At 50.1% G+C, this 23,931-nt stretch overlaps 1 protein-coding gene and 1 pseudogene across 2 annotated transcripts in view; one reads left to right on the top strand and one right to left on the bottom strand.

Moving 5' to 3' along the window:
- Nucleotides 1–11,096: 11,096 nt before the first annotated feature.
- LOC103351299 (uncharacterized) lies at nt 11,097–12,868 on the bottom strand (annotated as a pseudogene). Its single transcript, XR_016218038.1, has one exon. The product of XR_016218038.1 is annotated as an uncharacterized LOC103351299 (transcript).
- A 4,921-nt stretch (nt 12,869–17,789) lies between these two features.
- The window catches only part of TBPL2 (TATA-box binding protein like 2), a 28,368-nt gene continuing 22,226 nt past the window's right edge, over nt 17,790–23,931 (top strand). The window contains exons 1-3 of the mRNA XM_008269797.5: nt 17,790–18,051; nt 21,975–22,438; nt 23,435–23,522. Of these exons, the coding sequence (XP_008268019.4) occupies nt 18,001–18,051; nt 21,975–22,438; nt 23,435–23,522 (603 nt within the window). The 5' untranslated portion in view covers nt 17,790–18,000. The remainder of the gene's footprint in view (nt 18,052–21,974; nt 22,439–23,434; nt 23,523–23,931) is intronic.

Consider the following 23,931-nt stretch of genomic DNA (forward strand, 5'->3'; position numbering starts at 1 on the left):
GGCCAGGGAGTGCAGTGGAGGATGGCCCAGGTGCTTGGACCCTGCACCCCATGGGAGACCAGGAAAAGCACCTGGATCCTGGCTCCTGCCATCGGATCAGCGCGGTGCGCCGGCCGCGGCGGCCATTGGAGGGTGAACCAACGGCAAAGGAAGACCTTTCTCTCTGTCTCTCTCTCTCACTGTCCACTCTGCCTGTCAAAAAAAAAAAAAAAAAGTCAGAGTTAGAGAGAAAAGAAGAGACAGAGAAAGAGAGAGAGAGGTCTTCTATCCACTGGTCCACTCCCTAGATGGCCACTAATGGCTAGAGTTGCACTGATCCAAAGCCAGGGGCCAGGAGCTTCCTCTGGGTCTCCCACGTGGGTGCAGGGACCCAAGGGCTTGGCCCATCTTCCACTGTTTTCCCACGCTAAAGCAGAGAGCTTGATAGGAAGTGGAGCAGCCGGGACTCAAACCAGCTCCCATATGGGATGCCGGCACTGTAGAAGGTGATTTTACCTGCTATGCCACAGTGCCAGCCTCAAGATTTATTTATTTTAATAAAAACAGCACATCAGAAATAGATAGACAAAGAGACAAAGAGCTCCGTCTGCTGGTTCACTCCCCAAATGGCAGCCACAGCCAGGGGATGTGAATGGCAGGGGCCCAAACACTTGCACTGTCATCCTCTGGAAGCTGGATCAGACACAGAACAGCCGGGACTCTAACCAACACTCTAACATAGGATGGTGGTTTAACCTGCTGGGCCACAGCACCGGCACACACTACTTGTTATGTGAACTTACCTTTTAGTTCCATTTTCCATGAACCTTTTGAAATACTCTCACATATATTTTTGTAAAATATTATCTTTTTGTAAAAAGAAAAATGTAAATGTTCATTGTAGGAAATTGGGGAAATACTAAAAGTTCGACCAAGAAACGAAACCCATCCATAAGCTCACTAACCAAAGCTCTGTGATGTTACTTTATTTCCCTCTGGGCATTGGGGTGGTTTTGTTGTTCACAGAATGATAGCCCTTCAATTCGGCTCCCACGCCTCAGGGTGTGGATGCAACAGGCTGGACTCCATCAATTCTCAGTGCCCTTGTTGTGTGCCTAACCCTCTGCCAGGCATGATGAGGGCGGAAGGAAGACCTGACTCCTCACTCTAAGAGGTTACAATCAGTGAAAGAGATACTGCACAGGGTAGTAGGGGGAAGGGCACCACTAAGCCAAAGGCTGCAGGGACCCAGAGCGGGGAAGCCAGTCGGGACAGGCTCCAGGGAGGGAGGGAACCAGCCCAGCCAAGAGCAAGATTGGGTTTGGGGTTGCAGAAAGAAGGCAAAGGCACGCTCGGGTTGAGCAGGAGGGAGGGAGGGCAAAACTGCTTGGAGAAAGTCTGGCAGGGCGGAGGCTTGGGTTCCTGCGGCTGCTGGTCCGGGTTAGAGGTGAGAGGGTGTGCACAGAGGCTCTCCCACCACAGGTTTTGCAGGTTTTTCCACCCACAGCACTGGATCAAGGCCACTTCCTTTCCTGAGAGCAGTGTAGACATTAAGGTTTCGTAGGAAGGCTCTCGTTCATTTACTCTTTCCAATACAGCCCATTCTAGGGACAGGACCACCTGAAGCCTAAACCGGCTTCGTGCCTTTGGGAAACGCACAAATTCATAAGCCTGCCAAGTCCTCAAAGCGGCCTGCAGGAGGGGCCCCAGGAGACATGATCGAAACAGTCGTGGCACAAACACCAGCATGCCCCCTGCAAATCCAGCACGCGTGCCCAAAGCTGAATTCTGCTGCCACAGCAGCACTGCAGGGGGACGTCTCCAAGGGAGGAGGCAGCAGGTGTCTGGGAAAGCTCCAGGATGGATCCGGACAAATCCAGGTCCCCTGTGACCTTCCGCAGCGTCTAGATTGCTTCCACTTCCTCCTCTGTACGATGAGGATAACAGCTCCTGCCTCTCACTCCCGATGTGAGGATGAAATGAGACAACACACGCACAGCACCTCACGCAATCCCTGGCATTCAGCAAGCCCCGGGTAAATGCCACCGCCTCTTCCTTTCCTTCCGCTACTCTCATGTTAGAAAGCCAGATCAAGAGCCAGCGCTGTGGCTCAATAGGCTAATCCTCCACCTTGCGGCGCCGGCACACCGGGTTCTAGTCCCGGTCGGGGCGCCGGATTCTGTCCCGGTTGCCCCTCTTCCAGGCCAGCTCTCTGCTGTGGCCAGGGAGTGCAGTGGAGGATGGCTCAGGTGCCTGGGCCCTGCACCCCATGGGAGACCAGGAAAAAGCACCTGGCTCCTGGCTCCTGCCATCGGATCAGCGCGGTGCGCCGGCTGCAGCGGCGGCCATTGGAGGGTGAACCAACGGCAAGGGAAGACCTTTCTCTCTCTGTCTCTCTCTCTCACTGTCCACTCTGCCTATCAAAAATAAAAAAATAAAAAAAAAAAGAAAGCCAGATCAAGAGGGTCCCTGTGATTTGGGGAAACTGAGTCATATAAACAAAATATGATGCTAATGCGGTGTGAAGCCTTAGACCACCCAAAGGTCTGAGCGCATTGGCCATGTCCAACTTCTCACGAGGCTCTAAGATTCATGTCTGTCCAAGATGTCCCTGCTTGATCAATGCCATGTCTGTGTGCATCACACTTAGCATCAGGTGCTAAGACAGGACTAGTGCCAGGAAGCTGGGAAGAGGCCACCACAGCAGCCTGCAACGCTGCCCTCTGCCCCTACCCCAGCACAGGCAGGACGGCCACCACAGCTCCACAGGCTCAGCACACACAGGAGGAACAAGGCCGCAGAAGGCAAAAGGACTCCTAAGGTTCAGGAAAGGAAAGTTCTCCAACTGCCAGGAAGCTCGAGCAAGTTAATAATCGGACTTGACAGGCGGCCAAATGGCTCAGGGCAGCCTGTTCAAACTGTGGGTGTTGTTCAGCCTGGGAGAGAAAAGCACGTAACCAATAGCAGGTAGGATATGAATCAGGCGACTTAGCAAGTTAGGCTGAGAATCTGTTGAGTGCCAAGTCTGTTGGATCCCTGCAAGGCACTCTTTTCTGTCGCTTCTCTTCGTTCCCACTGTCCCTACTCAGGCCCACGTCAACTCCTGGTTTCTCAGAGATATTTAAATGTTCTAAATATGCAACTCATCCAGTTCCTCGCTGCTCATCAAGTAAAATCTAAATCTCCTGGGCTGGCATTCAAAGCCCTGCATAACATGATCCACATCTTGAACAACCCATCCCCTTCCTGGACCCTTGTACTTCAGGCAGACCCAAGCTGCCAAGCACAGCCCTCGTGTTTTTCACGTCAGTGTCTTGGCTCTGGCCGATGTCTCCCAGCCACTCCCACACACCCTTTGGACTCGTTTCTTGGGGGCTGCCACAACAAATTACCACACGCTGGGTGGCTTAAAACAACAGAAACCATTCGCTCACGGTTCTGCAGGCCGCAAGTCCAAAATCAAGGTGTCAGCAGGGTTGGCTCTTTCTGGAAGCTCTGGGGGCAAATCTGTTCCAGGCCTCTCTCCCCTGGCTGCTGCTGGCTTCCTGCAGACTGTGGCGTTCTTTGACCTGGGGCTGCCAGTCCCTGCCACTGACCCAGCCTGGCCTTCTCTCTGCTTTTCAGTCTCAAATCTCCCTCTCCCTTTCTCATCTAAGGACACCTGACAGTGGATCAAGGGCCTGCCCTAAATCCAGGGCGATCTCATCTTAAAATCCATTTTTATTTTTACTTTGTTTTGTATTTGAGAGGCACAGAGAGAAACAACACTAGTTCCCATCCTCAGGTTCACTCACCAAATGGCCACCGTGGCTGGGGCTGGGTCAGGCTAAACCAGGGAACCAGGAACTCAGTCTCGGTCTTCCACGTGGGTGGCACGAGTCCAATCACCTGAGCCATTACTGCTACCTGCCAGGGTCCACCCCAGCAGGAAGCTGGAGTCAGGAGCCAGAGCCGGGCATACAGCCCAGGCACCCCGACGTGGGATTCGGGCATCTGAACCAGCCCCTTATTCGCTAGGCTAAATGCCTGTCACTCATCTCAGAATTCTTCATTATAGCTGCAAAGTTCAAATAAATTCCCATTCACAGCTTCAGGGTGCACATGTCTTTGGGGGGGCCACAATTAGCCCACTGCTCTGTTAGGCCCATGCTCTTTTGCTGCCTGTCTGGGAAGAAAATCCACGCCCAGCCCTAAGCAGTAATGTCTCCTGCCTATAAACTGCCAAGACACTTAACCGGATGGACTCTGTGTTGTCGGTGTTTGCACGCAAGGCTTAGTTTCGGGTGAGTTTATGGGTCTCCCTTTCTTCATCTTTGGAACTGAGAAGAAATTACATCTATTCATAGCATCAGTTGGATTTTTTTAAAAAGCATTAAGGGACTTAGAACAGTGCCTAGACATAATAAGTCACCAGTACGTGCTATAATTATCACTATCTGATCATCCACCTTCCCCACCGCAGTGGAAACTCCTTAGAGACAGGCATCTCTGCTCCTCCGCGGTGAGTAAGGAGCACCTGCCACAGATTGCGGGTGGATGATGGGAGAAGGTGGCAGGTGAGTCATTGGGAAGTAGAGATGCGCAGTGGGAACTGTGCTGGGGGCAGCGCCTTGTCAGTCCAGCGCTCCATCCATAGTGAAAAGTGCTCAGATCCCCCGCAAGGAAGGAGAGTCTCGTCTTGGTCCTTCCGAAAACATTGCTACTACCTACACGTCTTCCCTTTGACTCACAGCTTGGAGACCTGCCCCTCAGTGCCCTTCTGAGCAAACGCAGCACACCCCAGGAGACTCCCTGCTCCCAAGAACTTGGTGGCTGATTCGTCATGGCGGTAATTATATTTCATTATTCCCATCATACCCCTTGGCACTGACGTGCTTCCGAAATAGCAGGGAAGGGGAGGGGGGAGCGACTCCTGGTTCAAGGGGAGAGTGACGCAGCAGCCGTGGGGGCTGGGGAACAGATAGATGTGCTGACTCACTCCAGCCTGGATCTCCTCCCCGACTGCCTGCCTCTCCAGGCCCGCAGGAGCTGTGAGAGTCTTTGCTGGGCCGCTGCTAGTTCTTGCCACACCCTCACCCTCCTGCACACAATCCCAGGAGCTGGTTTGTAACACAGCCTTCCAGAGGGCCAGCACCGCCTAGACCTGGAGTGGGGAACCAAGGGCCATTTGCATATTTGTAACATCATTCGCAGGCCATACAAAGTGATCGACTTAAACATTAGCCTGCTCTAGATTGATCGAATTTCCAGTCCTGCCTGTGGTTGCCTTGGCAGGGATTTCCTGGGCCTTAGATGGCCCACAGGCTGGATGTTCCCCACTCCTGCTCTAGACAGATGGTGTGCTCTGAATTTTTCTAGATTTTCAGTGTTAGAACTGAGGGCTGGGAGCAAGCTTTAGCTTAACAGTTAAGACACCTGCAGCTCATATGCCTAACTCGGGCTCCAGATTCCAGCCTCCTGCTAATGCATACTCAGGGAGGCAGCAGGTAGTTGGGTAGTTGGGCTCAAGTAGTTGGGTCCGGGGGTAGAAGGCCTGGATTGAGTTCCTGAGTCCCAGCCTCAGCCTAGCCCAGCCACAGCCATTGCAGGCATTTGGGAATTCAACCAGCAGGTGTGCGCTCTCTCTGTCTCTCTTTTCATCTGGGCAGGGCGGGGGTGGGGGCTGGGGGGGTGAGGAATGTGAGGGGAGGAGGAGGGATGAAAAAGAATCAAGGGCTGGCCACTCGTTATGTGCCAGACCCTGTCCTGTGTGCTCCACTGATTACATCACAGAATTCTTAGGACAATTGTAAGGGAGATCTATTATTAGCTGCACATCCCGGGAGAACACTAAGGCTCCGAATGTAAGTAACTTGCCTAAAGCTACAGTCCTCGTGTGCTACTCAGCGAGACTTCCAGCTGAGGTCTAACTCCCAAGTCCAGGCTCTTGAGCTCCGCTCTCCCGCCGTCTCCTAAGCTGCTTCCACGTGATGGGAAAGGCAGATTTTCTCTCTCCACAACTGCACAAATGAGGTCCACCTTCATATCTAAGCAGTGGCTGCAAATAACATTTTCTGTCCCTCAGGTTCACAAACATCGGGGCAGACACTTCACAGGCGGACAAACAGTGCGATCTCAGAAACGCATTGACTTGGCAGAGTAAACGGGAATGGGCTTCAAGCTTCTAATTCATCGGAATTCATGAATTAACTCTGGAGGAAAAGATCGCGGGGGAGAGACATTTCCGGCCTCACCCTAGCTATCGAGGGTGCGTGTGCAGGCATGTGCAAGGATCCATTTGGGAGTGAGGTGCATACAAAGTGAAGCTTACTGAAAAGGCAGAAACTGAACTCCTGCTGTGTACGTTCCAGGCAAATATTATAAAACCTAGGCCAGCGCCGCGGCTCACTAGGCTAATCCTCTGCCTTGCGGCGCCGGCACACCGGGTTCTAGTCCCGGTCGGGGCACCGGATTCTGTCCGGGTTGCCCCTCTTCCAGGCCAGCTCTCTGCTGTGGCCCAGGAAGGCAGTGGAGGAAGGCCCAAGTATTTGGGCCCTGCACCCGCATGGGAGACCAGGAAAAGCACCTGGCTCCTGGCTTCGGATCAGCGTGATGCGCTGGCCACAGCGCGCCGGCTGCAGCGCCCATTGGAGGGTGAACCAAGGGCAAAGGAAGACCTTTCTCTCTGTCTCTCTCTCTCTCACTGTCCACTCTGCCTGTCAACAACAACAACAACAACAACAAAACAAAAAACAAAACAAACAAACCAAAAACCCTAATCTGCTATGCAGCGTGCACGCAGCGGGCCAGGAGCCACTGACTGGACTCAGAAGTCCCCAGATGTGGGATGAGTGTTTGGCCTAGTGTTTAAGGTACCCACATCCATGCTGGAGTACCTAGGTTCAATACCTGTCTCTGGCTTCTGACGGCAGCTCCTGCTATCGCCACTTACAAGAGAGACCTGGATTGAGTTCCTGGCTTCTGGCTTCTGGCTTCTGGCTTCTGGCTTCAGCCCTGGCCCCACCCCAGATGTCCGGTATTTGGGGAGCAAACCAGAGGATGGGAGGCCGGCCCCGCGGCTCACTAGGCTAATCCTCCGCCTTGCGGCGCCGGCACATCCGGTTCTAGTCCCGGTCGGGGCGCCGGATTCTGTCCCGGTTGCCCCTCTTCCAGTCCAGCTGTCTGCTGTGGCCAGGGAGTGCAGTGGAGGATGGCCCAAGTGCTTGGGCCCTGCACCCCATGGGAGAAGTACCTGGCTCCTGCCATCGGATCAGCGCAGTGCGCCGACCGCGGCAGCCATTGGAGGGTGAACCAACAGCAAAAGGAAGACCTTTCTCTGTGTCTCTCTCTCTCACTGTCCACTCTGCCTGTCAAAAACAAACAAACAAACAACAACAACAAAAAAAAAAACAACCAGAGGATGGGAAGGCTGTCTGTCTGTGTCTATCTCTCTGAGAAAGAAGACAGAATCCCAGAAACAGAGATAAATCCCATCGTGTGCTCAATTTGGAAAACAGTAAAGCAACTCTTTCCCACCCAGAATCAGCACTGATTGATTTAGTTCTGTTCCATAGAACGAACTGCCAAAGTGATGTACAGAAATAACACTTCCTCCTTATGTTTTTAAAAATCCTGCACTCTTTATTCTAAAAACTCTCTGGTGGGAGATATTTGCACAGAAAGAAAATAATATTGATTAGTCAAAAAAGGAGAAAGGAACTTGGGAGATTTTAATTCTTTAGTTTTATATGGAAGCAGGCCATTTTCCTGGGAACATGAAAGACAGCAGCAGTCTGTGTCCAGCAGGGGCCACCCGAGAAGGAAGGCAGTGACATTCATGGGCAGGGATGGTGGATTTCCCATGGGCTGAGGCTGGTGAACCACGACCATGGAGATGGGGGAGGGGACTCGCTCCTGTGCCCCGACTCCTCCGTGGCTGATTCCCACCCGGGCTCCCTCCCAGGGGCTGATGTCTGTGCTCCGTACCCCCCGAAAGGGAAGGTGGAACGACTGCGGTTACTGTCGTTTCAGACGATTGCTAAAAGGACAAGAATGCATCACACGGTGACCACGAGAAGACCTGCCAGCAGTGCTCCGGTCCACCTCTGTCTGGAAACTGACAGCTCAGTGTCACTGTCAATCAGAGCCAGCGTCCAGGGTTCCTGAGAGGAGGCTACAGCTGTCTCACTTACAAAAGTGCCACCGAATTCAATTATGCCCTCGGCTAACCCCACGCATACAAACGTTTGTTTTCCGGCCTTTTCCAAGGCAGCAAAGTTGCCTCTCAAGTTCAACACCTTCAAGGTAGTGTGAATGTGGATCATTCTACACACGCTTTTTTTTTTTTAACCAGAGATAATTTATTTATTTTTTATTTGAAAGGCAGAGTGGCAGAGAGAGAGACAGAGAGAGATCTTCCTTCTGCTGATTCACTCCCACAACGGCCAGTTCTGGGGCAGGCTGAACCCAGGAACTCCATCCTGGTCCCCCACTCAGAGAGCAGGGGCCCAAGTACTTCGGCTACCATCTGCTGCCTTCCCGGGTGCACTGGGAGAAAGCTGGACAGGAAGCAGAGCAGCCAGGCCTTGACCCGGCCTCTGGGATGGGATGTCTGTGTCACAAGTGGAGGTTTAACCCACTGGCCGCTGGGCCAGCCCCTCCCAACAAGCACTTTTCATTGAACTGCCAAAAATGGAGTTTCCTTGTGTCAAATGTACAAATGTATGTCTTTAAAAAAAAACGGCCGGCGCTCCGGCTCACTAGGCTAATCCTCTGCCTGCGGCGCCGGCATACCAGGTTCTAGTCCTGGTCGGGGCGCGGGATTCTGTCCTGGTTGCCCCTCTTCCAGGCCAGCCCTCTGCTGTGGCCTGGGAGTGCAGTGGAGAATGGCCCAAGTGCTTGGGCCCTGCACCCCATGGGAGACCAGGAGAAGCACCTGGCTCCTGCCTTCGGATCAGCGCAGCACACTGGCCATAGCGGCCATTTGGGGAGTGAACCAACGAAAGGAAGACCTTTCTATCTCTCTCTCTCTCACTAACTCTGCCTGTCAAAAAAAAAAAAAAAAAAAAAAGAAAGAAAAAGAAAAAAAGGAAAAAAAGAAGACACCTAGAGGGCGCCTGTACCCCTTTGTGCCCTCAGCCCTGAAAAGCCTGCACCGCAAACCAAGCCCTTGTGGAGAGGAAGGAGCGCCCCCTAGTGAAGCAGAGCTTCTCAACAGTCCTTCCACACTAAAGCTCCGTCTCCAGTTCTTTTTTTTTTTTTTTTTTTTTCAATTGTAACATAATTGTACAAATGTATGGAGTACAATGCAATGCTTTGATACCTGTGTACATTGTGTAGGGATAAAGTCAAGGTGGTTAGCAAATGCATCATTTCACACTTATCATTTCTGTTTGGAGAAATCTTCAAAATCCTCTCACTGAAATATATAATGCATTATTAACTAGAGTTCACCTACCACACTACAGAACATATTCATCCTATCCAGCTGCAACTTTGTAGCCATTAGCCAGCCATTCCATTGTTCTGGAGGGTTCCTCCCAGGGCCCAGCTACCAGGTGACTGCCTTTGCAGGCTGTGGCCCAGGGTGCAGGGCTTCGAAACTTCAAGGACCATTAAAATCAACTGATAGCTGAGAAGAATCTACCAGCTCCCCCAATTTTTTTAAATTCCAAACCTGAAATTAATAAGTTTAATTAAATGGCCCAAAACATCACTAGTCACAAACAATTCAACTCTTTTTTTTTAACTTTTATTTAATGAATATAAATTTCCAAAGTACAGCTTATGGATTACAATGGCTTCCCCCCCATAACTTCCCTCCCACCCGCAACCCTCCCCTTTCCCACTCCCTCTCCCCTTCCATTGACATCAAGATTCATTTTCAATTCTCTTTATATACAGAAGATCAGTTTAGCATATATTAAGTAAAGATTTCAACAGTTTGCACCCACATAGAAACACAAAGTGACAAATACTGTTTGAGTACTAGTTAGCATTAAATTACAATGTACAGCACATTAAGGACAGAGATCCTACATGAGGAGTAAGTGTACAGTGACTCCTGTTGTTGACTTAACAAATTGACACTCTTGTTTATGGCATCAGTAATCACCCGAGGCTCTTGTCATGAGTTGTCAAGGCTATGGAAGCCTTTTGAGTTCACCAACTCTGATCATATTTAGACAAGGTCATAGTCAAAATGGAAGTTCTCTCCTCCCTTCAGAGAAGGGTCTTTGATGACCTGTTCTTTCCACTGGGATCTCACTCACGGAGATCTTTCATTTAGGTCATTTTTTTTGTTTTGTTTTGACAGTGTCTTGGCTTTCCATGCCTAAAATACTCTCATGGGCTTTTCAGCCAGATCTGCATGCCTTAAGGGCTGAACAATTCAACTCTTAAATATTTATACATAAAGTATATATAACACAGAATGTGAGTTGATTTTACATTTTCTAGGATGAAGGGTGGGTCCTCTAAAGATTCAAAGGCATTTTTTTTTTAAGTTTAAGGGTTTTATTATCAAAGTCTTGTAAAACAATTTCAGAAACTGTACATCAACATGGCACAGACTGTAGCCTACTTTTGTATTTGCTGCACAAAAGTGAAGCTTGAAACTCCTGTAACTAGGAACAGTTGCCTAACTACTTTGCATATAACATGGAATCACTGTGTGCATGTGATTACTACTGCAGTAATAGTTAACACAAATTTATTGGTTTTATACATCTTGAGATCAAATAAAAAGTACATTATCAAGTAGATTTGTCTTATTTTAAAAGCATATGAAGGTCAATTTAAAATGCACTACCCTCTTTTTCATCAATGAGTTTAAAACTTTGAAAATCAGAACAAGAGAGAACTTTATTTTACAGATGAACTCCGAATAGTTGGAGAGCTGTGGGGAGCAATCCGGACTAGACTGAGTTACTGGAATTAAGACTTATTCTATGCATCTGCTCTCCCACAATATGGCGCTGGGAGAGAAGTAAACAGCTTCTACACAGCTGCCTCCAGTTCAGCTAATAAACTGTAGGACTTGCTCCTGATTGGAGAGCAGCGTACTCGGCGTGTGGGCAGCCGAGTTAGGATTGGCGGAGGAGGACTATAAAGGAGGAGAGAGACGGCATGCACCAGGAACATCTAAGGGGAATACCTGTGCAGCCCCCGAGAGAGCCGGCCGGCGGTGTGCCGCTCCCCTGCGGAAGTGGGGAATGTGGCCAGGGGGAACTGCCCTTCCACGGAGGTGGAAGGGATAGTAGCCAACCCGGGAAGAACCAGCAGCAAACCCGGGGAGGGCCGAGCAGACGAAAGAACAGCGCAGGGTCCTGTGTTGCTCCTCCACGAAGAGGGGGAGCGACATAATGGTGCCGTGACTCGGATATGAAGCCTAGGCAGGGCTTAGTGTCGTTCCTCCACGAAGAGGGGGAGCGACAGAGAGCTTTCACTGATGTAGACGTGGAATAAATTATTTCAGAAAAAAAAAATCCCCAAACACCTTATGAAAAAGTATACAACTCTACTTCAAAATAAGCTCTTTACTCACTGCCAAAGACAGTTTTATTTGAAATCTTATTTCTGTAATTAAAGCCTAATTAGCCATCAAAAAAGGTTAGTGCATATACAGACAACCTTTCAAAGTTAAACGAAAGCCACAAAAATTTAGCCATAAGGCTCAAAGGATTATCTATCTCAAATGCTCATTTCCAGATGTAATCTAACAATGTTAATTTGTCATGTCAACAAACAAGACCATAAGTAGATCCATCATGTTGGAAGATTTTAATGACATTTAGGATATTCTTGCCACAGTAACATGCAATCAGTGCATTCCCTACATGGCTCTATTATGGCAATGAATCAAATTCTAGAAATACTCTAAGAGAACTTACTTAAGAAAGGAGATCATACAACATAAACAACCCATGCCTGCTGTAGATGCATGCAGCTTTTCATTTGTATTTAAGAAGCAGCACTAGAATAGTAAAACTGCTTACTCAGTCAGATTTCACCATGACAAGAATTGTTTACCCATGTACCATTTTTCTAAAAGCTTTTTGATGTAAATAACTAATATCAATGTCAGAAGCTTTATAACCATTTATAACTCAGCTGTATACATTTAGGTTTGAGATGAACAAATACAGCATTAAGAAATCACACAAAGGAATGACACTGATGCATGTACACAGTTGGAGTCCCAAAGAGGCAGCATTCAGTCACTCATATCCATGTCTTCTTCATGATGGTCATCCCCGTTCACTTTGGATTCTCTTAGCGAATCACCAGCTCCCTTTTCCACAGAACATTCCTTAGTTTTAGGTGAACCAGCTTCAACTGGTTTCTTCTCCTCTTTTTTCTCTTTCTCGCTGTCATATCCCTGTTCCTCTTCATCATAATCCCGTGTAACTTTTACATCTTTATCACTCTCTGATTTTCTTTCCCGTTCCTTTTCCTTATCTTTACTTTTCTTCTTCTTGCTTGTTGATCGTTCCCTTTCGTCTCTGCTTCTTTCTTTGTCTTTATCTTTCTTCTTCTCCTTTTTATGTCTCCTAGGGGATGGTGAGCGAGACAATTTTCGTTTAGGAGACCTGGGTTTTTTAGGAGATCTTGTTCCACTCCTGCTTCGTCGTCGTCATCTATCTCTGCTTGCACTTCTAGAACGTCTGGCTGTACTGTAACTTTTTGGTGGTGTTTTGGAACGTTTTTTTTCTTTGTCTTCTTTCTTTTTGTCTCTGGTTTTTGATGTGCTCCTTGACCTTCTACCTCTCTCTCTGGAATGAGATCTTCTCCGTCTTGGACTTTTGGATCGTCGTCTACTCCTTGACTTAGAATGTGATCGCCTCCTTGATCTGCTTCTTGATCGCCTGTGCCTAGAAGATGAAGGAGTCCTCCTCCTCCTGGAACGTGATCAAAGGCTTTTTTTTTTTTTTTTTGACAGGCAGAGTGGACAGTGAGAGAGAGAGAGACAGAGAGAAAGGTCTTCCTTTGCCCTTGGTTCACCCTCCAATGGCCACCGCGGCCAGCGTACCACGCTGATCCGATGGCAGGAGCCAGGTACTTCTCTTGGTCTCCCATGGGGTGCAGGGCCCAAGCACTTGGGCCATCCTCCACTGCCCTCCCAGGCCACAGCAGAGAGCTGGCCTGGGAGAGGGGCAACCGGGACAGAATCCGGCGCCCCGACCAGGACTAGAACCCGGTGTGCTGGTGCTGCAAGGTGGAGGATTAGCCTAGTGAGCCGCAGCACCAGCCCAAAGGCATTTTTAAAAAAAGATTAATTAATTAATTTATTTGAAAGGCAGAGTTACAGAGAGAGAGGTCTTCCACCCATTGGTTCACTCCGCAGATGGTCACAATGGCCAGAGCTGGGCCGATCCAAAGCCAGGAGCCAGGAGCCTCTTCCAGGTCTTCCAGTGGGTGCAGGGGCCCAAGCACTTGGGCCATCTTCTACTGCTTTCCCAGGCCATAGCAGAGAGCTGGATCGGAAGTGGAGCAGCCAGGACTAGAACCGGCGCCCATATGGGATGCTGGCACTGCAGGTGGCAGTTTCACCCGCTATGCCACAGGGCCGGTCCCCAAAGGCATTTTGGAGCTGGCGCTGTGGCATAGCAGGCTAAGCCACCACCAGTGATGCTGACATCCCATATGGGTATTGGTTTAAGTCCTAGCCACTTCACTTCCAATCCAGCTCCCTGCTAATGTACCTGGGGAAGCAGTGAAAGAGGGCCCAAAAGCTTGGCCCCTGCACTCATGTGGAAGACCCGGAAGAAGCTCCTGGCTCCTGGCTTCAGCCTGGCATACCCCTGGCTACTGTGGTCATTTGGGGAATAAACCAGCAAATGGAAGATTTCTCTCTCTGTCTCTCTCTTTCTCTGTAACTCTGACTTTTAAATAAATAAATCTTTTTAAAAATTAAAAAAATAAATAAAATTTTTTGAAAGAGCCAAAGGCATTTTCCAGAGTTGGCCTCTCCTGAAGACTCTTCATGACCATTGACATGGTATACCTAAGCCTTGGCATTATTCTCTTACAGATTTTTTAAAATATTTAATTATTTTTATTTGAAGGCAGAGTTACAGAGAAGCAGAGGCAGAGAGTGATGGGGGGGGGGAGGAGAGGTCTTCCATCCGCTGGTTCACTCTTCAGATGGCCACAATGGCCAAAGCTGCACCCATCGAAGCCAGGGGGCTTCTTCCGGGTCTCCCAAGCTGGTGCAGGGGGACAAGGACTTGGGCCATCTTCTACTGCTTTCCCAGGCCATAGCAGAGAGCTAGATCAGAAGAGGAGCAGCCACGACTCCAACTGACACCCATATGGGATGCCAGCACTGCAGGCAGCGGCTTTACCCACCATGCCACAGCATGGGGCCCTCTTAAAGATACTAACAAGGGGTGGGCATTTGGTACAGTAGTTAAGGTGCTGCTTGGGACACCTACATCCCATAACAGAGTGCCTGGGTCAAGGCCCAGCTCTGCTTCTGATCCAGCTTCCTGCTTCCTGGGGAGCAGCAGGTGATAACTCAATACTTGAGCCCCTGCTACCCATGTGGGAAACCCACATGGAGTTCCAGGCTCATCACTTCTGCCTGGCATTAGCAGGGAGCTGGATCTGAAGTGGAGCAGCAAGGACGTGAGCCAGTGCTCATATGGGAAGCTGGCATCACAGGCGATGGCTTAACTTGCCGCACCACAATGATGGCCACAAATGATGGCCCCAGTAAACACATTTTTTAAAATTTTCAAAAACCACCCATGAAACACCCACTAGTCTTTTATATTGAAACTTACTTGGAAATAATTTCAAACTTACAAAAATTACAAAACTAAAAATAGTAGGCTTTAAGGAACACTCTTGTACCAATTTTGACACAAATATTAACATTTTATTCCTTTGCTTTATCATTTATGCTGCAAATCTGTGTGTCTGTTATTATTCATCACTTAAAATGTATTCGCTCCCTACTGTGGAATGACAGATCACTTGTAGTTAGCTGCCTTGAACACCACCATTAATAGGTCCACTGCCAAGTCAGGCACTGTGGTGCAGTGGGTTAAAGCCCCCGCCTGCAGTGCCAGCATCCCACATGGGCACTGGTTCAAGTCTGGCTGCTCCACTTCCATTCCAGCTCCCTGCTAATGTGCCTGGGAAAGCAGCAGAGGATGGCCCAAGTGCTTGTGCCCCTGCACCAGCTTGGGAGACCCGGAAGAAGAACCTGGTTCCTGATTGCAGCCATTTCGGGGCGGGGGAGGGGGTGAGTGAACCAGTGTATGGAAGACCTGTCTCTACCTCTGCTGTAACTCTTTCAAAGACATAAAATAAATCTAAAAAAAAAAAAAAAAAAATAGGCTCACTGCCATGTAGGTCAGAAGTCTGTGAGCAGTGTGGCCAGGTTCTCTGCTCAGGGTCTGACCGGGCAGAAATCAAGGGTTGGCCCCACAGAGCTCCTTTCTGGAAGCTCATTGTGACGGCCAAATTCAGTTCCTTTCAGTTACAGGACTAAGTCCTCATTTCTTTGCTGACTGTCAAACGATAGCCTTTGCAGGTCCTGGAGGTCACCCACATTCCTGGCAATGTGTCCGCACCCACCTCCAAAGCCAGCAATGCAGTCTCCCGCCTGGCAAATCCTCCTCATGCTTGGAGTCTCCCTCTCAAAGAACAGCTCCCTCGATTAGGTCAGGCTTAGCCAAGATCATCTTTTTTAAAATTTTTAGATTTTTATGTATTGATCTGAGAGGCAGAGCCACAGACAGAGAGAGGGAGAGACAGGTCTTCCATCCACTGTCTCACTCCCTAAATGGCCACAATGGCCAGAGCTGTGCCATTCCAAAACCTGAAGCCAGGAGCCTCTTCCATGTCTCCCACCTGGACGCAGGGGCCCAAGCACTGGGGCCATCCTCCACTGCTTTCTCAGGCCGTTAGCAGGGAGCTGGCTTGGAAGAGGAGCAACCAGGACATGAACCAGTGCCCAAATGGGATGCCGGCGTCGAAGACCGGGGCTTTCATCCACTATGCCACAGCACCAGCCCCGTCTAAGATAATCTTACTTTCTTAAACTCAGCGGAGTTGGGGCCTTAATTCCATCTGCAACGTGTGTGAAGGGTTGGGAGAAGGCGTGTGTATACCGGGGCAGGGGCTTTGGGGCAGCTCAGCCTGCTGGCTAACATGCATGCTGAGACACTGCACAAATCCATGGGCCAGCGAAGCACACGGTCTGCGAAGTCCAAGATCAAGGTGTCGGCGGGCCTGCTTTCTCCCGGGGCCTCTCTCCTTCACCTGCAGGTGGCCACCTCCTTCCTGTGGCCTTGCATGGCCTTTCTCTCTGTGTGCACACAATCCCAGTGTCCCTTCAATGTCCTCTTCTTATAGTGACAGCAATAATTGGATTAGAACTTCCACACATGAATGCAAGGTGACACAATTCAAAACAGTCTAATAACAACATCCAGAGCTAATATTTATTGAACTTTTCATCAGGTACTGGGCTAAACATTTAATAGGAAACCTAAAAAACTGTACATTAAATTAGAACCGCTATGTAAAATTCCAGCTGTATCAAAATGTTTCCTTTATCCTTTAAGAGGCAGACAGACAGACTCCAACCCACTAGTTCACTCCCCAAATGCCCACAACCTCTGGGGCTGGACCAGGGCTAAGCCAGGAGCCCAGAACTCCATCTGGGTCCCCCATGTAGGTGGCAGGGACCCAATCAACTGCTGCCTCCCAGGGGTCAGGAGCAGAACCAGGACTCAAACCCAGGCATTCTGATATGGCACGCGGGCATCCCAACCAGCAGCGTAATGGCTGCACCAGACACTCAGCCCGTTTCCTTTATTCTTGTTTCAAAATTCTCTCAGATGTCTCGTGATCTGATCCTTAGAGCAATCTCTCTCTCCTATAATACGCTCCCATGTTCCATCCTGAGAGTTCCCTCTATCCAGCAAGTTTTATTGAGATGAGCTCAGTACAGAGACACAACGCTGCATAATCAAAGTTCCTGCCCTCAGTATAATCAAGTAGGAAAGACGTATTTTATGTGTGTGCGCCTCCACGTATATTCTGAATCATCCCACGCAAAAAGCATTAATTATATTCATAGAATCATTCTGCATGGATAAGTTCAACTCATGAGAGAGAAGCCTTGAAAATTTAAATGACTTCAAGAAAGAAAAATCTCTGAATATTTGGTTTTGCATTATCTTTTTTAAAAAATATATTTATTTGAAAGCAGAATTACAGAGAGACAGCAAGAGAGGGGGGGAGAGGGAGAGGGAGAGAGAGGGAAAGAGAGGGAAAGAGAAGGAGAGGGAGGGAGAGGAGGTCTTCCAATTGGCCACAACAGCCTGAGCTGAGCCGATCAGAAGCCAGGAGCCAGGAGCTTCTTCTGGGTCTCCTATGCAGGTCTTCTACTGCTTTCCCAGGCCACAGCAGAGAGCTGGATTGGAGGAGGAACAGCCGGGACTCGAACCGGCGCCCATATGTGATACAGGCACTGCAGGCGGCGGCTTTACCGGCTCTGTCACATCGCCAGCCCCAGGCGACTCATTCTCTCTCTCATTCTCCTCTATCTCCCTCGTAAATAAATTTTTCAAGAAAGAAAATCCGTTATTTTCTCATTATCCAACGAATTCATGTTTCTGCTACTTAGCCCAATTTCTCTCCTTTCGGAAGCATGGCAGCACCTGCAAGTCCTCAAGGAAACCTGCTCGCCGGCCCGGGTGCTTCGCCGTCGAGGGTGCGGTGGCTGAGCGCCGGGGAGGAGCCGCTTCCCTTTCCCCGCTGGCGTCCGTGCGCGCTGCCCGCCCTCCTCTCCCTGCGCACCTGTAGCCACCTGCGCTTCCTCGTGCCCGCGGGCCGGGCCCATCGCTCGGCTCGCGCGGTCTACGGCAGCGCAGAGTCCGCCTGGCCCCGCCTCGCCCCGGCCGGGCCGCCGAGCTGATAAATGGCTTCTGCGCCCAGAGCGCACGGGCTCCGCAGCTGCTCGCCGGACGCGTCGGGGCGCGTGACCCCTACTGGCCCCTGCCCCCGACAGCGGGACCTCTGCCCATGGAGGAGGACACATACCTGGAGCTTTACCTGGACCGATTTGCTGCCCAGGTGAGCCTGGAAGCCGCAGCCCCTGTTGCTCGGCGCCAAGGGCTTTGTCTCGGTTATGTCCCTTCAAGTTGGGGGGCACCCTGAGGGGTGGGCCTGATTATCCGCCCTCTCAGCCTGGAGTTAGAGGACGGGTAACTTGCCCACGGTTGCCGTGCAGAACGGCAGCCCCTCGCTGTTAGTAGCCGAGCACTCCGTCTCCAGGTTCCAGTGCCCATTCCTCCTTCCTAAGAAGCAGGCACCTGTGTTCGCCTTGTGCGTCACCATCCCCTAAGGCACTGATGCTGCACTTGCAGGAGGTGGCGTCTTTAGACGCCGGCTGTAGGCCCCCGGAAATAAACTCTGCCAGGTGGAGCTGATGGACGTTGGGTTTGCTAACAGGTGGACAGGAGACACCTGTGGCTTCTTGCAGCTAAACATCCTTAGGTTTTGGTTTGTTGGGGGTTTTTGTAGGAGGCAGGGAGACCGAATTCTCTCACCCACTGGTTTGCTCCCCAAATGCCCACAAGGGCTGACATGTGGGGAGCTAGGAACTCAATCCAGATCTCCTACATGGGTGGCAGGGACCCAACCACTAGACCCATCACCTCCTGCCTCCTGGGGTTCATGATAGCGGGAAGCTGGAATCGAGAGCTGGGCTGGGACTCCAAGCCAGGAATTCTGGTTAGAACAGGTGTTCCAACCTGCATATTAACTGCTGTATTAAACACCTGCCTGAAAGTTTTTCTTTAAGAGTCAAGTATTATGGTAGAGGAAGGAGGTGTTTTGTTTTGTTTTGTTTTTAAAATTTATTTATTTGGGCCGGCGCCGCGGCTCACTAGGCTAATCCTCTGCCTAGCGGCACCGGCACACCGGGTTCTAGTCCCGGTCGGGGCGCTGGATTCTGTCCCGGTTGCCCCTCTTCCAGGCCAGCTCTCTGCTGTGGCTAGGGAGTGCAGTGGAGGATGGCCCAGGTGCTTGGGCCCTGCACCCCATGGGAGACCAGGAAAAGCACCTGGCTCCTGGGTCCTGCCATCGGATCAGTGCGGTGCGCCGGCCGCAGCGCGCCTGCTGTGGCGGCCATTGGAGGGTGAACCAATGGCAAAGGAAGACCTTTCTCTCTGTCTCTCTCTCTCACTGTCCACTCTGCCTGTCAAAAAAAAAAAAAATTTTATTTATTTGAAAGGCTAAGTTACAGAGAAGTCTTCCATCCGCTGGTTCACTCCCCAGATGGCTGCACTGGCCAGAGCTGCTCCGAAGCCAGGAGCTTCTTCTTGGTCTCCCATGTGGGTGCAGGGGCCCAAGGACTTGAGCCATCTTCTACTGCTTTCCTAGGCCATAGCAGAGAGCTGGATCAGAAGTGGAGCAGTTGGGACTCAAACCAGCGCCCATATGGGATGCTGGCACCGCAGGCGGCTGCTTTACCTGCTGTGCCATAGTGACAGCCCCAGGAAGGAGTGCTTTAAAAAAAAAAAAAGGCAAGAGAGCCACTCTTCTTGCAGGGTATTTTATGACCGTGACAGTGATGTTCTGTAGCATTTAACACAGGCAGAAAAGGTTCTGGGGCTGGCACTGTGGCACAACAGGTTAAGCTGCCGCTTGCCATGGGGCATTGCATATTAGCACCCTTTCAAGTCCCAGCTTCCCCACTTCCAATCCAGCTCCCTGCTAATGTGCCTGGGGAAGCAGCAGCACATGGCCAAAAGTACCTGGGCCCCTGCCACTTTGGGATGTAAGCCAGAGGATGAATGATCTTTCTCTTTCCCTCCTGTCACTATGCCTTTCAAATAAATACATCTTTTTTTTTTTTTTTTTAAAGTTCAGATGTGAGGCCAAGGATGAGTGGGCACACCACACGTACCTTGTCCTAGGTGTGTTCCTGCAGGTAACCCGGGAAGGGGATTGCCGGGTTCCGGGGACGGGCAGCATCTTGCTGCTGTTGCCCTAAGTTGCTTGCTGAAGTGAGAGCTTTGTCCTGCTGGGAAAATGGCGCGGCGACACCAGCTGTTGCAGATTTTTGTCCTGAGTGTCCTTCCCAGCCTGGACGAGAGAGGCCACTGGGGCCCGTTGTCCCCAATCCACTTTTCTTAGGGCCCTTATGGCGGCTACATACTTCAAAATGAAATAGAAATTTAAAAAAAAAATTATTCCAGGAGGATGGTTTCGTGTTCCTAAGCATTGCTGTGGACAGTTGGCCGCCTCTGCCACCTGCTGGATCTGGAGCAGCAGAGCAGCTCCACAGGATCTAGCCAGACGTGGGCAGGAGCGTCTCGAGAAGTGGGTATGGAAAAGCAGAACAGGCCGGAGCCGCGGCTCACTAGGCTAATCCTCCGCCTTGCGGCGCCGGCACACCGGGTTCTAGTCCCGGTCGGGGCGCCGGGTTCTGTCCCGGTTGCCCCTCTTCCAGGCCAGCCCTCTGCTGTGGCCAGGGAGTGCAGTGGAGGATGGCCCAGGTGCTTGGGCCCTGCACCCCATGGGAGACCAGGATAAGTACCTGGCTCCTGCCTTCGGATCAGCGCGGTGCACCGGCCACAGCGCACCGGCCGCGGCAGCCATTGGAGGGTGAACCAACGGCAAAGGAAGACCTTTCTCTCTGTCTCTCTCTCTCACTGTCCGCTCTGCCTGTCAAAAAAATTATTTAAATAGGGGCCAGCACTTTGGCATAGTAGGCTAAGCCTCCACCTACAGCACCAGCAACCCATGTGGGCTGCAGTTCATGTCCCAGCTGCGCCACTTCTGATCCAGCTCTCTGCTATGACCTGGAAAAGCAGCAGGAGATGGCCCAAGTCCTTGGGCCCCTGCACCCATATGGGAGACCCAGAAGAAGCTCCTGGCTTCAGATTGGCCCAGCTCCAGCCATTGCTGCCATTTGGGGAGTGAACCAGCAGATGGAAGACCTCTTTCTCTCTCTCTAACTCTGCCTCTCAAATAAATAAATAAAATATTTTTTAAAAATTATTTAAATAAATTGAAGTTACAGGTAAGTCCATTTGTACAGGAAAGCTGTTCTTTTTGAAGTACACTCAAATGCGGTTGCTCAGTGAGGAAAACTGGAGCGCAGCAAGTGGCTAGAGGTGACTGAAGGAGGAAAGACACTTTGTGCAAAATGCTTTTCTGCATTTCCACAAGTACTTTGCAGTGTGCTGTGAACCTGTGTGAGCACCCTAATGGTGCTTCGTAGAAAGAGGCAGGACGTGAGTGGGAGGGATTTTCAAAGACTTCACAGAAAGGTGCATTATGAAAAAGAGATGCATGGATTTTTTTTTTTTTTTTTTGACAGGCAGAGTGGACAGTGAGAGAGAGAGACAGAGAGAAAGGTCTTCCTTTTGCTGTTGGTTCACCCTCCAATGGCTGCCACAGCTGGCGCGCTGCGGCCGGTGCACCGCGCTGATCTGAAGGCAGGAGCCAGGTGCTTCTCCTGGTCTCCCATGGGGTGCAGGGCCCAAGCACCTGGGCCATCCTCCACTGCACTCCCTGGCCACAGCAGAGAGCTGGCCTGGAAGAGGGGCAACCGGGACAGAATCCGGCACCCCGACCGGGACTAGAACCTGGTGTGCCGGCGCCGCAAGGTGGAGGATTAGCCTAGTGAGCCGCGGCGCCAGCCCAAGATGCATGGATTTTTACAGGCAGTGACTTTGGAACTGTTTCCGGGTCTCCCATGTGGGTGCAGGGGCTCAAGCACTTGGGCCATCTTCTGCTTTCCCGGCCATAAGCAGGGAGCTGGATCCGACGTAGAGCCGCCCGGACAGGACAGGCACCCATATCGGATGCTGGCATCACAGGTGGTGGCTTTACTTGCTGTGCCACAGTGCGGGCCCCATATACACACTTGAACTATCCATCATACTGCACCCAATGCCCGACTGCCACTGTGGTCCCCTTGGGTGTGTAACATGCTGTGCTGTTTGTTGTGTTCTGTCTCTGTGTGTGTTTTGGGAACTGTTTAGGATGACCCAGCCCCAGCAGTGGCTCCCCTGTTCAGCCCCATTGTACCTTACGACATGTACACACCTAGTCCGGCCAATCCAGAGGCTGCCTTTAACCCACATCCCGGAGACGCCAAAGAGACAGCTGAGGACTTCTCATCTGTGGATCTCAGCTTCCTACCAGATGAACTTACCCAAGAAAACAAAGGCCAGGCTGTGCTTAGAAACAAGCTTGAGATGGAAGACAGTTGTGAAAATGACGGTCTACGGAGCAGGCTGCCGTCACCCAGCGAGCAGGACGCTGGGCTGGACTCAGAGAACAGCCGTTTGCTGAATGCCCACGCGCAGCTTCAGGCTGGGGGTGCTGGCTCGGTCCAGCCCCCTCCTGAGAAACCCAGCTCCGACCCCTTGCCTCTGGCGTCCATAACTCCCATGACGCCGATGACCCCTGTTTCAGAATGTTCTGGAATTGTGCCGCAACTCCAGTAAGTTGTGTTTTGTGACTTTCGTTTTAAACTGAGGGAAGTTTCTGGGTACACATCTTATATTTCTGGACATGATGTCAGCTAATTCCAGGATAGGAGTGTAGAGGGGAGAATTTCTGATTTCATGATTTTTGAGCAGTTCTTACTGAATTGGTATTTTTGACAGTTTAATTATTTACAAAACAAAGCACTAATTGCTCCCCTAAGAGGGGGTTTAGGCTTCATATGTATGTTCTTGGAGGATTCTATATGTTATGCTAAAGCATTGAACTGGCTGAGAATTGTGGTTAGGGGTGGATAAACACAAAAAATAGATGGAAAATTGAATTTGATTTGAAAATTGATTTGGAACTGTGGTTTCTGTTTTCAGGCATAGTTTTAAGAGATTTTTCTTTTCTTTTCTTTTCTTTTCTTTTCTTTTCTTTTTTTGACAGGCAGAGTAAAACAGTGAGAGAGACAGAGACTGAGAGAAAGGTCTTCCTTTACCATTGGTTCACACCCCCCCCCCCAAGTGGCTGCTATGGCCGGCGCACTGCGCCGATCAGAAGCAGGAGCCAGGTGCTTCTCCTGGTCTCCCATGTGGGTGCAGGGCCCAAGCACTTGGGCCATCCTCCACTGCACTCCCAGGCCACAACAGAGAGCTGGACTGGAAGAGGGGCAACCGGGACAGAATCCGGCGCCCCAACCGGGACTAGAATACGGGGTGCCGGTGCTGCAGGCGAAGGATTGGCCTAGTGAGCTGCAGCGCCGGCCAAAAGAGATTTAAAAGTTAGCTTTAGTCACTTGATCATGTCATGTTAGGATAAACCATTTCAGTATTTCATGCTGTGATCTTACGTCTTCCGGGGGAGCAAGTCACTGTGTATTTCACAGTGAGAACAACACTCGCCCCTAGCAGTTGCTAAGGGCCAACCTATGAAGTGGGAAGGTAGTATGTTGTTCTGTCTTTAAGTCTTTATATCTGACATAATTTTCTAAGCTGACTTGTTCTGTCAGGAACATAGTTTCCACTGTAAACCTGGCCTGTAAACTGGATCTGAAGAAAATAGCTCTGCATGCAAAAAATGCAGAATATAACCCAAAGGTAAGGCTTTTCAACATTTCTTTGAATAATTAGCTTCTCTTTAGATTTACTTGCCTTCATATGATCATGATATTGACTCATTCTTTTTTGGTTTTGCTTTTTTAAATATTAACAAAATGCTTTTGACAACTCAAAAGCTTAATTATGTTCATTGGAAGTTATAAAAATGATTTGATTCTCTGTGCCAAATAGAGCAGTTGTTACTGAGTAGTTTCTGGAAATTAAGATCTTTTCCCTGTGATTCCAAAAATTTTTCAGTGTGACCCTAAGCAGTCTGACTGTTGAGTTCCTAGCTTTCTTAAAATGCCATCCTATTTTTGGAAATAACTTTTGCTAAATGTTTTCCCACCTTGCTGATACTTGTATGTTTTTCCATTTGCAATTTCTCTTATTTAAGAAAGCTAATTTT

This window comes from Oryctolagus cuniculus, chromosome 12, assembly GCF_051225735.1.
Source record: "Oryctolagus cuniculus isolate XC-2025 breed Fujian yellow rabbit chromosome 12, ASM5122573v1, whole genome shotgun sequence".
In the NCBI taxonomy this organism is placed as follows: domain Eukaryota; kingdom Metazoa; phylum Chordata; class Mammalia; order Lagomorpha; family Leporidae; genus Oryctolagus; species Oryctolagus cuniculus.